The following is a 15389-nucleotide window of genomic DNA, read 5'->3' on the forward strand; positions in this document are numbered from 1 at the left end:
CATTTGACACATTAAAATAGATATCTAAATTACATTTAATGGTTTTTTCCGTTAGCTGGGCGCTATCAAAAATCGTGAAATAGTAATTCTTCAATATTTATTCACGAAAGGAATTTTTATTTGACGCCACGTGCCCTGTTTTCGGAATTTACGGAAAAGAAATTATATTTTGCTGTTATTTTAAAGCATCCTTTAAAGATAAAGGTTTAGAATTTCGCTTGAACTAAAAAAGACAGTCTCAGTGTTTTCAAGAGAAAAATGGAATGGTAAAGAGTGTAACGTGCGATTAGAATCACCAAGTTAGGTTAGGATATAAATAAATATTCACGAAATGTAAACAAAACAGTCTTACTCAAAAAATACTTATTATAAACGCGTCTGCGTCCGGCTAACGGAAAAGTACCCATTTAATTATCTAAGGCGATTACAAAATGTACTTAACTACGCAATTTTATACCGTATCTTTCAATATGCAAAACCGCTGTGAACGCGTTTGTCAGAGGTCCGTCAAATCGTTTTTATTTACAAACAATAGGCACTGAAAGATGATCGGTTTATAAATTATAACGCGGAGACGGTTGTAATATTCTGAATTCTACAGATTTAGCAGATAAATTATTGTACGGTGCTTTATGTGCCTAATGTACAGCGAGGTTGTTATGATTATAACGAAGAGATAAACCTTTTAAATCATCCATTATATTTAGAAAGTAGCACTGATTCTGTATTTAAACCTTTTTGTACATGAGACATTTTTTTAAACAAGCTACATGAACAAGCATTGTGAATTTTAAAAGAAATCACTCCTCGGTTTCTTCAGGATTTTCAGCTTGCAGCAGATTTGTATTATCGTCGGCTTGAAGGTCGGCGGTTAACTTCTGGAACAGATGAATATATTTAAATAACTGCAAAAATATAAATAAATAACATGTATCTTGTTATTATCGAACAATCAAATAAAAAGTAATATAATTTGATAATTCAAATAGGTCAGGAAATCATTAATATTCTAGTGGAAGTTACCAATATTTTAGTAGGCTCACCGTAGCGTCAATCATACAATGTAACATGTGTTATGCCCATACAGAGCAATTGTTTATAGGTGTAAAAGCTTTACATGGGTGAACAATTAGCTCTTTTGTTGTGAATTAACGTTAATTGTAGTCTATCCAAAACACAATGGTTTCAGAAACAAAAAATAATGTAATGATAATAAAGTAAGGAAAATTGTTTTTATAATTTAAATTACTAGGTATTAAAATTAATTACTATTAACTGTCTGTCCCTGCAGACTTTGTTCTTCTGGTAATTATTAATAGTCGCATTCCGATAGAAATATATTAAAGTAACACTTTATTTTATTTTATGTTTTCTATCGGAATATAAAATACAAAATCCTACATAAAATTATCACTCTGAAAAATATTTCTGGATGATAATTTTCTCCTGATTGGAAATAGATATAAAAGAGAAACCTTGTAAACATTGTTATTAATTTTTTGCAAATAATTAAAGTAAAAAACACGTACCCCAATTTGAGCGGAAGCGGTCGACGTTCTCTTTCGGCGTCTTATGGCGAGAGCGAGAAGTAGAACTAAAGCAATTGACGATAACGCTGCGACCAATAAAGACAGATTGTCACCGAGGGAGTAGCCCTAAAGAAAAAGATATAATTAAAAGTTATATGCTACTCACTCTAATGTAGTCTCTGTTTCCTGTAGCATGTCATCTTTCTTTCATTCAAATTATAACGATGGCATATAAAATCATAAAATTGTGCTGCAACTGTAGCATTTTTTGAATACTTTAGTAAATCAAGAGATAATAATCTTTTGATTTTTCTATCTTGATAATAATCAGTATGGAAAAAATGTTAAATAATTTATGTTAAATATATATGTTTCTTTTTTCCCATGATTCTTTAAATATAACATGAATTAGTACGAAAAGTTAATCAAGTATTAAAATTTTAACTTTCTTTTATAATGCTGACTAATTATTGCCATGTTAATTTGAAATTTTAATGATATAATCTGTTTTTGTGAACATTATGAAAGGCGTACACATTCATGTAAGTGATATATGGCCATAGATGGCATTTATAGGAATGATTATAAAGGTAAATATCACAGTTGTTCTGTTTGGCCAATTTTTATGTATTATAAAAAAGTTTCTGGAAAATTTAAAGACATTTTTTGTTATTGTAATTATGTAAACGAATATTTAGTTCAATATTCTGTTATCGTAATACACGGTTGTTATAATTATGATTTGGCTGTTAATTCTTAATAGTAGTATAATGCACGCAAAACCTCAATCATAATCGCCTTTTTAATTAGTTTTTTGGGCAGATTTTCTTGGTGATAATATACCAAAATATTTAAGATTTCATTCAAATGTCTTTTTCCTTACTTATGCGATGGTTTAGTTGTCGCCACATTAAGTTAGACATAAAGCTTTAATTTGATATTAAATATAAACATCAAAATTTGTTCGGATAATTACTTTTTTTGCATTTGTTGGTAATTTTTTCTTAACAAGCCAGAAGTTTAGAGTTTTATTGCCTGTTTTTCTTACTTACTAAAGTAACGTAAAAACGTTTTTTTTCCATTCGAAACGACAGCAAAATACATCGAAATATTTTAACTCGCTTCCGACTGTTACATAATACAGAAATATAGACTAAAAAGATTTCTGAAAAAGTTGTTAGCCTTTCGGATAAAGTTGTTTAGGTAATAACTAGTACCATAGTACCATAAGTACATAAGTAATAAAGTATAATGTACGACGTGGCGGTGGTGTATTACTTGAATAGACGTTACTATGTGAATTTGATAGGCATGCAGCGTTCGTGAATGCAAACATTACATAAGTAGTTGCACTTACCGTCCACTGGAAATAAGATGCCGTATCTACAAAAGGCCACCGAGCTCCGTACCAGCCGCTACCACCCGTCTTCGATACTGTTACTTCATCAAAATCATTGACGGGTGCCGATGATTCTGATCCCAACGGAGGCAGCGAAAACACTTCGTCCACTTCTAGAGATTCTTTAAACTCTTCATCTTCGTCTAACGAAAGAAACGTTGCAGTAGACTCTTTAGTTACAGGAGATCGTGTGGTGGTCGCTCTGGTAGTGATCAAAACGTCATCAAACAACTTCGTGTTACTGGTATATGATTTATCTGAGGTGGAATAGGAGTGAGAATAGTATTTAAATAAATTTCTAACAGTCATTGGCTCGGGCGTTACGGTGGGCCGTATGATTATGTCCTTTTCCCAAGGTTTAACTGACATGTAATTATCCAACAAACGGACGCTGCCTGATGGAGTACCGATAAGTGGGATTTTTTCGATATCTACTGTTGGAACTGGTGATGAAGTTGTTGCACGAGTAAAGCCTTTCCAAGATCTTAATGCGGGCATAGTCCACGGAGGAGTTGTTGCTTTCTCTCGGCTCACAATCGTCGGTACACTAGTGCTTATCACAGGTTGTCGAGTTGTAATATCTATTTTAGTATTTTCTGTTGCTTTTAACAAGAAATCGGGAATGACTTTGAGTTCCTTTTTCCGTGATTTTACTACTTCACGGCCAGCTGGAGTTAGGGGAGCGGTTGTGATAATATCGTGAGATTCTTGAAGGCTGCGTCTAGCGTATAAGGCAGCGTTCATAATGTAAAGAGGAACTGATGCTAGAGCTAGTGCGACAACAATTCCAAAAATTATCAACAGAACATACTTTAACGTCGACCTTCTTCGAGATCGACGCACGTGAATGGAGGGGCTGTAATCCCGTCCCTTGCCCTTTAGTCCGCTGTTGTTCAACACTTCCTCCGTTTGCGGGAGGATCGTGTACTGCAGGCTGTTCTCACCGTGTCTCACTGTCTTGTACATGATAGCCGTATAAAGAAAAGAAACACTACGTTACGTTACTTTTTGCGTTAAGTCTTATCACATGCTCGAATATTCACTGATTAGATCGTAGCGTATCGCAAACGGGTCCGGATGTCACGGTACATTAATGTTGGGACGGGTCAGTGCATGCCACCGAGGATCTTCGCGTTTTGTCCAGCGTTGTCGGTCGCTTGCTTGTACGAAGCGAATGGTGCGCATGCGTGACAACATTGAGCGGCTGCGCGTTCCCCTTCTGTCTTACGCCGTATCTTCTTCAACCCAAGCTTTGAGGTTATACTTAAGCCGGTTGAATTACTTTTTTCCTTGTTAAAGCACAAAATTTTAACTCGTGTTTAGTTCCATTTGTGTTATATGTCTAGTTTTTTTTAAACCCATAAAACTTGTAATTTCTAGTATACTTATTATTGATATAAATTGCTTTCCTTATGCATAAACGTTCAAATCTTTGTACTTTTTGTAGTAAGCTACACTTTATTGCGACTACAAACTGCCTGTGTTTTAAAAAAAGTAGAAATGTAATCCCTGATAAAGGTACTTCAGGTCACGACCGGTTAACTATGTAGAACTCAATTCTTTTCCTATTTCTGTTAGAATAGTTTTGCAATAAAGCAAGCCAATAGATTTCTAGACTTCTCATAACTATCTATTCTTTGCCTTACCTCTATCAAGCTGTCTATCTGTCTCTGGCCCCGTTGTCCACTGTCGATGTTTTGATGTATAACATTAAATATTAAATTTAAGTAGTTTACTACAAACATTATATATTGAATAATTATTTAAAAGCCATGGCTGTCAACATCGAAATCTACTGTGTTATATCATACCCTAGGGGGTGCCGATACCTTGTGGCAGATAAGCCTACAGAAGCACTGCAACAGTGCTGACGGTAAACTGGTTTCTTTTTAAAAGCCTAAAGCATGCAATACGTATTAACGATAAAGTAATTTACAATCAAACTAAAAAGCAAAATATTAAAGTGCTAACTAGTGCGGGTGCATTATGTTCATGTTTTGTGCATTTACTTCACAAAAAGGGAACAGCTCGAGTCTTCCATTGTAACTTCTTTTTATTGAGACTTTATCACACAGACATTAGTGTCAGCGGCCTTATTTGTTTCAAAATACACTTAAGGCCGTCTTGTTCTTGTTCGCTCATGTTTGACTTCTTCAAGGTACGAGTGTCATAGTGTTTACATGTACTTATTAATGCTAAAGTTGCTCAAGTCCCTTCTTAAACTATTTAGTAGCGTTAATGTTATTCCACTAAAGTAATATTACTATTTACTTTGATTATACATTGTCACTTGTTTATTTTGTTTGTTTATTTTCTTCATAAACTTTTTTTTGCATATATTGATTTATTGGTCTTGTCTGTTCAATAATTTCTTGTACATTCATTATTGGTTTTAGTCGTAAGACTCCCATCACTGGCATAGGTCTGCCCAATAGATTTTCAGGAAGATCGGTTGATTGGCTTGACTCCGGCGTTTTTCTTTTCTCCATTTTATTCTCTTTGAAATGTAGTGATAATGATTTTATCTTACATTGAACTCAAAACTAGAACAAGTTAGTTGATCATTTTTAGGGTATTCCCTTATCTACCTACGACCGTTGTATGCAAATAAGGTATAAGTTATCCAATATACTAATTCATCCCATAGTTACTACGCTCCTTAATTTGACAGAAGATAGTGCGTCAGAACTGTTCAGAATTATTAATAGCCAATTTTCTTGCTTTTGAATCGAATGTAAATATTTTTGTACTTGCCTCGGCAATATATATACAAAAAAAGGTAAATATTGGAAACAAAGGTATAGATTGCCGGTTTATATAACGCGGTAGTAGGTGCTGAGTGGAGTGATAGCCCAGCGGTAGAGAACTGAGACTTCCGATCGCACGACGCAGGTTCAATTCTCGGGCTACAATCTCATATAATTCACACTTTGTGCATTGATTATATAGTATTTCCATTGCTCACACTCTTTTTCCAGAGAATGAACAACAGCGTCCTCTACGTACCATAATATTACATTGCGATCGCCAACCCGCCATTACTACCGTGATGAACATGATATATGTATATCCTATAGATAGATATCTCTGGTGGTGGCCTAATTTACGTCTAAAACAAAATAAACTGTTCTTCAGTTACATGAAAGTTTATAATTCATTCCACAAGATTATTTTATTCAATTATATAGAAAAAGGTGGCTTTTTATTGTTATCTTATGTAGTGAAATACTTTTATATACGTTGTGGTGACTACAGTGTAAGTCTATAAAGTCAACATTTTATTCATACATATTTTATAAATCATTTGCTGTCAATTAATTTATCGTATATAAAGTTGTACCCATAAATTAATTATATTACAAAAATCTGAAAACTCAACAGTAACATTTGCAAGTTTCGTGAGTTAAAATATTATACAACGTAATGATGGCGTAGTAAAAATATTGTTTTTAAAATTCTATTTACAGCGTATTAAAATAATTATTGTTTACTACCTGTTCTAGGAGACTTTGCACTTATGCTATCGCATTTTTCTTAAAATATGAATCAATGTCATACAATTCAGATGCGATGACATTATTCAGCGTAATTGAAAATAGGTGCAAAAGCTTTAAAGTTTTTTTGCTTACGAATAACCTACGTGTATACTTTTTAAGACTACAGACTAAACACTGTACAAAAAATGAGACCTCTGTAAATAGTATAATAATAAAACGAGATACATAATCGTTATAAAATTAATTCTAAACATTACGAAAGACAAGGTAATAGATATGAATTGTGATTGTTATGAGGTCCTTTGCATTCTGAAAATGTTTCTGTTCTTGTCATAATATACTACGATTGAATATTTCCTTCAATTTATATATTTACATGTTATAAATAGTTAATATTTAAAACATGATAGAAACGTAAAGTTACCTTTACTTTATACAAGTTTATATATTTAAGTAGTAGAGAGTTATTATTTACATTTTACTTAATACATAATTCATGTGCACATCTTTATCTCTTTAAAACGCAAATGAAACTGCCACTTCATAGTTCAATGTTATAATCCACTAAACGCTACCTAATATTTATCATCGAAGAGATCGCGACATCCGGGTGTATTACGCCTATGGTCTATTCGCCGTTTCAAGTATTGCGTATTAATAGGCAATTTGCATGTTTCGACAAAAAACAAAATACAAGCCGTTTTATACACATGCTGAACTAGGAACATGATTGGAACTCAATTTAGAGGAAGTTTTAGTACGATTTTCAGTAAATTTAGCCTAAAAGAGACGATTTTTTAAAACAAAAAAATTACAATTTCTTTGGACGTTAAAACCAGACACAATAAAGTTATCCCGATAAATTGAACAGTAAAGATATCTACCAATGAAATTGATTTTAAAATTTTAAATCACTTTACAATCAAGAAAAGCACTTCACATGGCGCATTCTCCGGGCTTTCAAATTACGTAATCTGTGAAACATAATAAAGAAGACAGGCCCGCTGCCGGCTATCTAATCATTGTTAGAAAAAAAAAATCGACAAGCAAGCATATTAACGAGTTTTTGCGTCCGGTCAAACAGCGAGAACACCATACGAATACTAATTCACTTGACCTTGGACAGAATCACGTTTCCTTTCGAAATGAGTTCGTGAATGCGATATTTTTAGAATAAAAGTAAAAAGAGCACGACGGAGCAAAATAAAAGGGTTGGGCGAACGAATCGTCCCAGTTTTTGTTGGTCGACCATCTTTTTCTACTTTGATGGAGCGTCTTCGGTTAACTAAAAAGATCTTTTGTTGTCGTTCAGGCGTAGATGCTTAAAAAATTCTATTTATATTTTGGACGAGAATTATTCAATTTCTAGACAATCTATTATTGAAGTAGTAGGTAATTACTTTACCGTTGTAAAAATGGAAGTGTTATAAATTGAGAATTAACACTTATTCAATAATAAATGGGATTAGAGAAGATTTTATAAAGTAACTTTTTGTTATTATTCTGTTTGTTAATTCTGATTTAGTAAGTAATAATTGTCGTAAGTTTCTTTCTTCAGTAATGTAATGAATCTTACTAAAAACTAACAATATACAAATAATATATAATTATTATGATTTTTTTTCTTCAAAAGGGAAATTAAACTTTAAGCCATAATAATTCGATAATTGTATTTGTACAACTATAACATTGCGAGTACTTTGGTAGTTAATATTAAAATAAATTTATTACAACACTTGTCCTTAATAATTCTAAGTTCAAATTACTTTTTTAATAATACCAGTTTTAAAATCCTTTGTCTTCCAAAAAATTTTTAAAAATATCAATAATGTTCCTTTTGTTTACAAATACTCATAATGTTCATGGTGTTAATATAATTATTTTGAAATCGTATGTTTCGATTTGTTGGTTTTACTGATGATGATGATGAAATTTATTAGTCCTTACGTCCATTCGTGTTTTAATACTTACGTTCTCGGAGCATTAGTGCTTTCTAGCCATAGTACAATGACATCGACAAAGCTGCTATTTTCGTTTGTTTCTGGAAGTCGGCCAACGCCGCGAGCATTGCGTAAATAAACGCATACGGCAAACGCGATCTCTCCAGAACTGTTTTGAAGGCGTAATGGACCGTGGCAGAGAGAGCTCGGCTTTGGTCACTTGACGCTCTTAACGTTCAAGGATATTGAATAGACTTCACAAAGTTGTGATACAGAATTAATGATATCGCTATGTTCAATAGATGATGATAAGTTATTGGTTTTAACTTGAATGTTTCTTGCGACAAACTCCACTATGTGTGATATATATACATAAATTGAGATGAAAATTATGGATCTCCTCATCAGATATAGCCTTTTAGCGATCTTCAGGTGACACAGGTTCTTTCTGAATGAGTATACACGGGATGATTGGTTATTGGAGTAAAAGCTTTTAAGGGGTAAATAGCTCACTTGTTCTCAATTAAAAATTGTTAGAAATAATAACAACATAATGATACGTATATAAGAAAAAACGTTGTATATTCGAAATGCTACATATTAAAATTAATTACTGTTTACTATCTGTCATAGGAGACTGTACTGCCAGAAGTTATTGGCCTGGTTTTTTTTGTATCTGGTGTTGTTTGTATACAAATGAGCTGTATATTTAACCATTTAAAGTTTTTCCATCAAGAATAAAGAATATTAGTAATGTAAAATAAATAATTAAATATTAGTAACACTTTAGTATAAAAATGATTGTTAGGATCAACAGAAAACGTAATAATGTTGATATTAATTCAAAAAGGGTATTTTGCTTCTAGTACTTTTTTTTCATGTCGTGGTGATTTGTAAAGCAAATTGTTTTGTTTACGGTGTAAAGTGAAGTTAAATATAAATGTTATATCCTATCCTGAAAAACATTAGAATGTTTGCCATGTGTAACATGTATTATTAATAATAAAGTCTAGCGTAATGTAATGGAATTATGATGACATGACAATCAGGATGGACTGTTTTTAAGATTTTAAGCGTGATAAGGATAAAAATTTTCCTTACATATTTTTTGTTGAATTTCAAAACATGTTTTATTTTTATTGACAATATTTCTTTTGTGTTATTTAATTAATTGTATCGCTATTAAAATAAAATAATACAAAACATAACATTGATTCAAATTCGATTCGTAAGCGATCAAAAGTTATTTTGGGTTCAGTACACAACACATTATTTATTCAGGGTTGGAAATAACTCGACCGAATTCAAAATAGTCTACAGCTGTGAAGAGGAACGTTTTAACATACACATTCCAGGTTTGATAAAACTTTTTTTAATATGAGTTTTTGTTTCAGAATAACGATATGTTTAACCCTATTTCGTTATTTATTCGTCAAACTTACTTAGAATAAAAATTATGCAAAAGTTGGAACGCATGTTCGTCGTTTAAATTAAATTTATATTAACAATTCCTAAGACAAATTTGATCGTAGCCTGGATATTCAAAAACGAGACCATGCAACATTTGAAATAATAAGTTGGAATAAGCTGCGGTGACATTCAATGTTTTGTTATTTTCTCGAACGATGGATATAGTCTTTTAAAAATTATTACTAAGTAAAAAAACTAGTTCGATGACCTACCTTCATAAAACGTACGTTTAGTATAACTTAACTTTCACTAATTTAACTTGAATGGCTTTGTAGTATCCTAAATACAAACATAAAATTATAAAACTGTAGAAAGAGGTCTACTGCTAGGTAAATCTTTGTGTACATAAAAAGGCTTTTAAGATAATTTATCTTTTCTAGATACATAAAAAAAATGTAATAAAACATAGAATCTATTAACGCAATTTTGTATTTGAAATGTTATAACTTCTGTTGACGCTTCACTTGTGGCTATTTTTATTCGTACAATAATGTTAAAAATATCTGATTATGAGAATAAATATATTTTAAATTGCACTGCAAGTTTAAAACGCAATTTGTGAGTGCGTTTTACGACTTAACCTAAACAAACATTTTGACGGACACATGTTGCAAGCTAAAATAGCCGTGGCGTCGCCGGAGTGAACAAACTTTACCTTCATTGTTATAAAAGCCCTGTTCACTGCCAATTGCTAGGGAAATATTATTCTTTCCACCAGCAACAAAGCTGTTCAGGGCCATAACTCACTACCTGCTGCGACGTACATGACCCAAAAGTTTTTGTTATGATTTTTTATATCGACCGTTTTTAGATAGTGCGCTGCTCTCACCATACCGTCAGGAATAGATAAGTCCTTTTGCCTTATCTTATCCTTAAGTAGTCAATTATTTAAACGAAAAGTATTATGTCTAGTTTTTTTTCCCCTTTAGAAATTTTGTATAGTTATTAATATACGTGATGATCGCTTAATATACTAAAAATCATGGTATGATTACGATTACCCAACTTATAACTTTATGACATATCTATAAAACATTTTTTTTTTTATTGAATATTAGTAGCGACTTGTTTTACTCATATCTTGCGCGTGTCCAGCTAGTCGTCTCTATTTTGGTTTAATTTATTACATTAAAAACTACAGAGTTATTATAAAAAATACAAATACTATATGTTCACAAAAATATATATGTATTATAAACAAAGGTACGTCTGTTATCAAATGGGACTCATTTGTTGGTAGATGAAATTTTTCAGAGACGTTTTCGTCTTATTTATCAAATGGGCTAGAGAACGGGATGAGATATTGGGTAGAAGTAAATATACACAATGGAATCCACAGCATAACTCAGGAGAGGTGGTGAATTGTCATGATCATCATTATCATATCAGCCGATAGACTCCCACCCAAGGTATAGGGCTCCGTCAAAGAAGGCAATGATCACCGATCTTGTGTTGCCCGCAACACATTGATATAATGTATATTTATATAAATATTTTTACATAGTATTAATGGTCTCAAATTTCTTCATATACCACTACTCTCAGGTATTTTAATAATATTAAAATATCAGCTCGTGTTGCGATGTTAGTGATTGTTGTTAGACAGAAGGTGAGGGCGCGGGTGCGTCGGCCGCTCGTGACCCTGGCTGGCCCAATGCCACGTATCTGCCAAACACTGGACTGGGCAATCAGCCAAACGCTGCCCGATTCAGGCCTTCCGCGTGGTTAGCAATTTGCTCCCGAATTTACTATTGTTCGATCTATTTATATTATGCAACGCGTAGTAGTTATTTAATAAAATTTTGTACATGTTCTTTTTCATTAATGACATCTACAAGAACATTTTTTTAGAGAATAATTATTTTATATTTATAATACGTAATTTAATGATTTTGAATACATAATTAAAGAACCAGATTAAAGAATAAGAACATTTACTTTACAGAACTGTTTAAAACATTAATGACATTTGGATTTAACAAGAATATGCCTTTAAATTTATAATTATATTTTTAACAATTAAAAGACACGTGCAATTGTTCTGAAAGTTAGAGACTGTTTGACACATAAAAACTTATACGTTATAATCTTAGTAATAGTAAAATGAAATGATTACTGTTTAATATGTCTTCGTATGACACCTCCTAGAATGATCTTTTATAAAACAAACTTTTAAATACCAACAAAGAATCCCAAAAGGGATTGATAGAAAATGTTACTGTAAAATTTAAACATAATGATTAACAAGATTTATAACACATTCAGTTCCTAGTTATATGATATAAAATAGTATAACTATAAATTTTGTATGATTTTGTTTTACTTTTAGTTTTAGCTTTGTTTGATTCATAAAAGAAATATAACCAAAGGACAAACACCTTTGCAAACACCGAGGGTTTACTTCGCAACGTCTCCCATACATCACCTGCAACGCATTAATAGACGACTAATTGAAGTTATGGTCGCGATTGTTGGCATTGGCATAGGTCCAGGGCGTTGACCGCTCTTCTACGTCGCTACATCCACACAACTTTGAAATATACTATGGCTATGTATGTGCTCTACATGTACTCAGTAACCATTTGAGCAAATTTTAAGTTTATGCATGTACAGACAAGCTTTAAATTCCACAGCATATGTTAAGAAATATGAAAGATCTCAGTAATGTTCATACCATTGATATCGTTTGTGGAAACTCTTGCAAAGATAATTTCATTTTGAACTAATTAGAATACGCAACAAGAGATGTTCAAGTACGAGTATGTACATAAACAGTTTCTTACGCAGACTAGAGGTCAGCAAATATCAGATTTTAAGAAATCCCACTTGCAAGGGTTGTTCATGGGACATTCTTAAAAGGCATTATAGCTCTCATAGGTATTAAGCTTGGCACATATATTTTATTGCCTAAAATATACTGAAAAAGACAAGGTGGAAGGGTGGGGGAAGACAAATGGTATACTTTATGTTAAATAAATCAATTGTACCTTTCTATTTATGAATCAAACAAGCATTTAAATAGGAAATTTTATGTCGTTAAGTTTAAGTACATCGCACTTTGCCAATCTATTCTTAACTACTGTTGGAGTGTAGTTTTTAGCACCTGCATCTTCGTAAAACTGGAAAGAGCAGGGCGAATTTAATTAAAAGTAGTTCCTGGAAAACCGATAAAGCGTTTATCAACTTTATTGGACGGACTTCTATGTAAAGAAATAAATTTATATATTTATAAATTAGTGTCATTTTCTAATTTCATTTTATTGACGACTTTTATCCCATGTTTTTTAATAATTCAAAATGATTAAACTTTTGGCGTCATTTAAAAAAAAATAGTATAAAATTTCCTGAACATTTACTTACACAAGGAAATTATTATGAAATAAATAGCGATATTTTATATTACATTATCTCACTCGTAACGATAACTTTGGAACAATAAGGCTTCGAGATGTAAAATTTGGTAGAAATATTTCTGTCGCCAAATCAGCTAAGAATAATTAATGTTTACAAAATTTCACTGGCAGCAAGAGTTTGAGTAAAAAAATATATAATATATCTTTTAGTTTACGCCACGTGAAGCAAGCGGGGGACAACGAGTGTTATTAAAACAACATTTTTTCGCTGTTGGAAATGTTATTAGACAATTATTTAAAGGAACATTATATTTTTTTAAATGAAAACTATGAATATTAAAGAGAATATTTTAAAAGCGTAATAATAAACTGTTCTCCTTTTCATATTTGTTAATTTTTCTAAATAGTCGTAATGTAGGCATCACTTTGACATTTGTTGTTTAAAAGTATATGGACTTTTTTATGTTAAGATGTCTTAGTTACTATATCTAATGTGTGTTGCTATCTCGATAAATGTACATATACATATATATGCTTTTTGTTAATAAGTCAAAGCGAGTGTAGTGTTTGCAGCCGCAAAAGTTTTTTCTAGGAGAGTTTCTCTCAGAGGGTCTGGTTTCGAGGTGGTTGTCTCACAAAACAAAGGATTTTTTTTCTGTGGACGCTTTTAGCCTGTTTCAATTCTTTCGTGACTCTAATGTTGACTTTATTTTATTTTTGTGCAAATAAAAGCCATCAAAGTAGTTGTCACAGTATTATTCATAAAATTGTGTAATGATATTTATTTAAAACAGACAATTTGAAGATTGGATAATTACCATACAAAACAATAATAAAAATGACAGAAAATACAATTTTATTTCATGTTTAGTGTTTTTTAAGCTTTTTGTGCAGTGATTTTTTTAAATTATGATCATCATTATTTCAGTCGTTGGACGTTCACAACTGGGCATAAGACTCTCCATATATATATTATATAAATTTAGCATAGGATTTCTACTACTAAAAAAATTCAAAAAATGTTTTAATGGCAAAATTAAAAGCCATTATTTACAATTAAAGTCAGAAGTCGATGATCGCTATTAATTTATAATTAAAGCTATGGTCTTGCACGTGTTAAATAGATAAAGGATAATCGTAGACAATCCTATAGTTTTATTTTCAATCGATAGACAGAATATTTGCTTTTACAATTTATTACTTTAAAATTTTAATTTACAAGGTAAGTGATTGCTACGTCACTGTAGGGGGTCAGTCGGTGTACAGGTCCACACGGGGTTGGTTGTTTAAGATTAATACATATTTGTATTGTATTATACTTATCTTTTATTCGACATCGTACGGTGATCAAGCATTAATATACAAAATGTTTTGTTTATGCCGGAAACCTTTTTTTTAGGTATTACGGTTACGTTATTAGCAGAAACAACAGGAATAATCATATATAGTTCCGTATTAATGATGATCTCCAAGATATTTAGATAATAATTACAAAAGTAAAGACGTAAAGCCAACACATAGCTAGTTTTAATTGTATATTAGTAAAAAGAAAGATAGTTTATGATTAGAACATTAGTAAACCAGAAGTATAATTCTAATGCAAATGTTATGATTACTAGATAATAATATAGTCAGAATACAATATTCCTTGACTTTTAAAATCTAAAAAGTATAATTATAATCGAAATAACAACATTAGGTAATACCACAAAATTAATAAATATTGGTTCTAATGCATTTATTCTATAAACAGGATAATAAAAGGTAATGTATAAAAGGGAGATAATATAGTGATGTATAAAAAACAGCGATTTTATAGACTGAACAAAAGATCAGAGTTCTGCCTACGGTTTAAAAATTATTGCACGAACATGTGAACATTACTTGTGCCAAATGTCCCAGGACAAAGTTAATGTTGTGTTAAGTTTATTATACAAAGACTTGTAAAATATCCTGTCATAGTATGATGAATTTTTTTGATTAAAGCTTGAGAATGAGTTGGTCTGCTAGTGTATTAAGGATATTGTAAAAATGTACACAGAAAAACGTTCATCGAGTTTGTAGAGGCTCTTCTCAGATCAGGATGGATTAGCTCATTTTGATTTTAGTTTTTATAAAATTCAACATTACTGACATTTTTTCAAGACCTATACAATTAGCTTCTGTAAATGATATTGCATATATGAATTCGAGTCTCCGGA

At 31.6% G+C, this 15389-nt stretch overlaps 1 protein-coding gene across 2 annotated transcripts; it reads right to left on the minus strand.

Annotated features, from left to right (window-relative positions):
- Positions 1–239: 239 nt before the first annotated feature.
- On the minus strand, positions 240–3894 carry LOC137930638 (uncharacterized). Of its 2 annotated transcripts, none has more exons than XM_068773967.1 (3): positions 2887–3894; positions 1530–1655; positions 240–875 (listed from the first exon to the last, which is right to left on the minus strand). In XM_068773967.1, the coding sequence occupies exons 1-3, from the start codon at positions 3892–3894 to the stop codon at positions 801–803; spliced, it is 1209 nt and encodes a 402-aa protein (XP_068630068.1). In that variant the 3' UTR covers positions 240–800. The 2 variants fall into 2 exon arrangements, with proteins under 2 accessions (XP_068630068.1, XP_068630059.1); XM_068773958.1 differs by having other exon boundaries at positions 240–878.
- Between the last annotated feature and the right edge of the window lie 11495 nt (positions 3895–15389).

Source organism: Battus philenor, unplaced genomic scaffold (genome assembly GCF_028537555.1).
Source record: "Battus philenor isolate CCGP_79_NKW_IND1 unplaced genomic scaffold, ilBatPhil1.0.hap1 SCAF_11, whole genome shotgun sequence".
NCBI lineage: Eukaryota > Metazoa > Arthropoda > Insecta > Lepidoptera > Papilionidae > Battus > Battus philenor.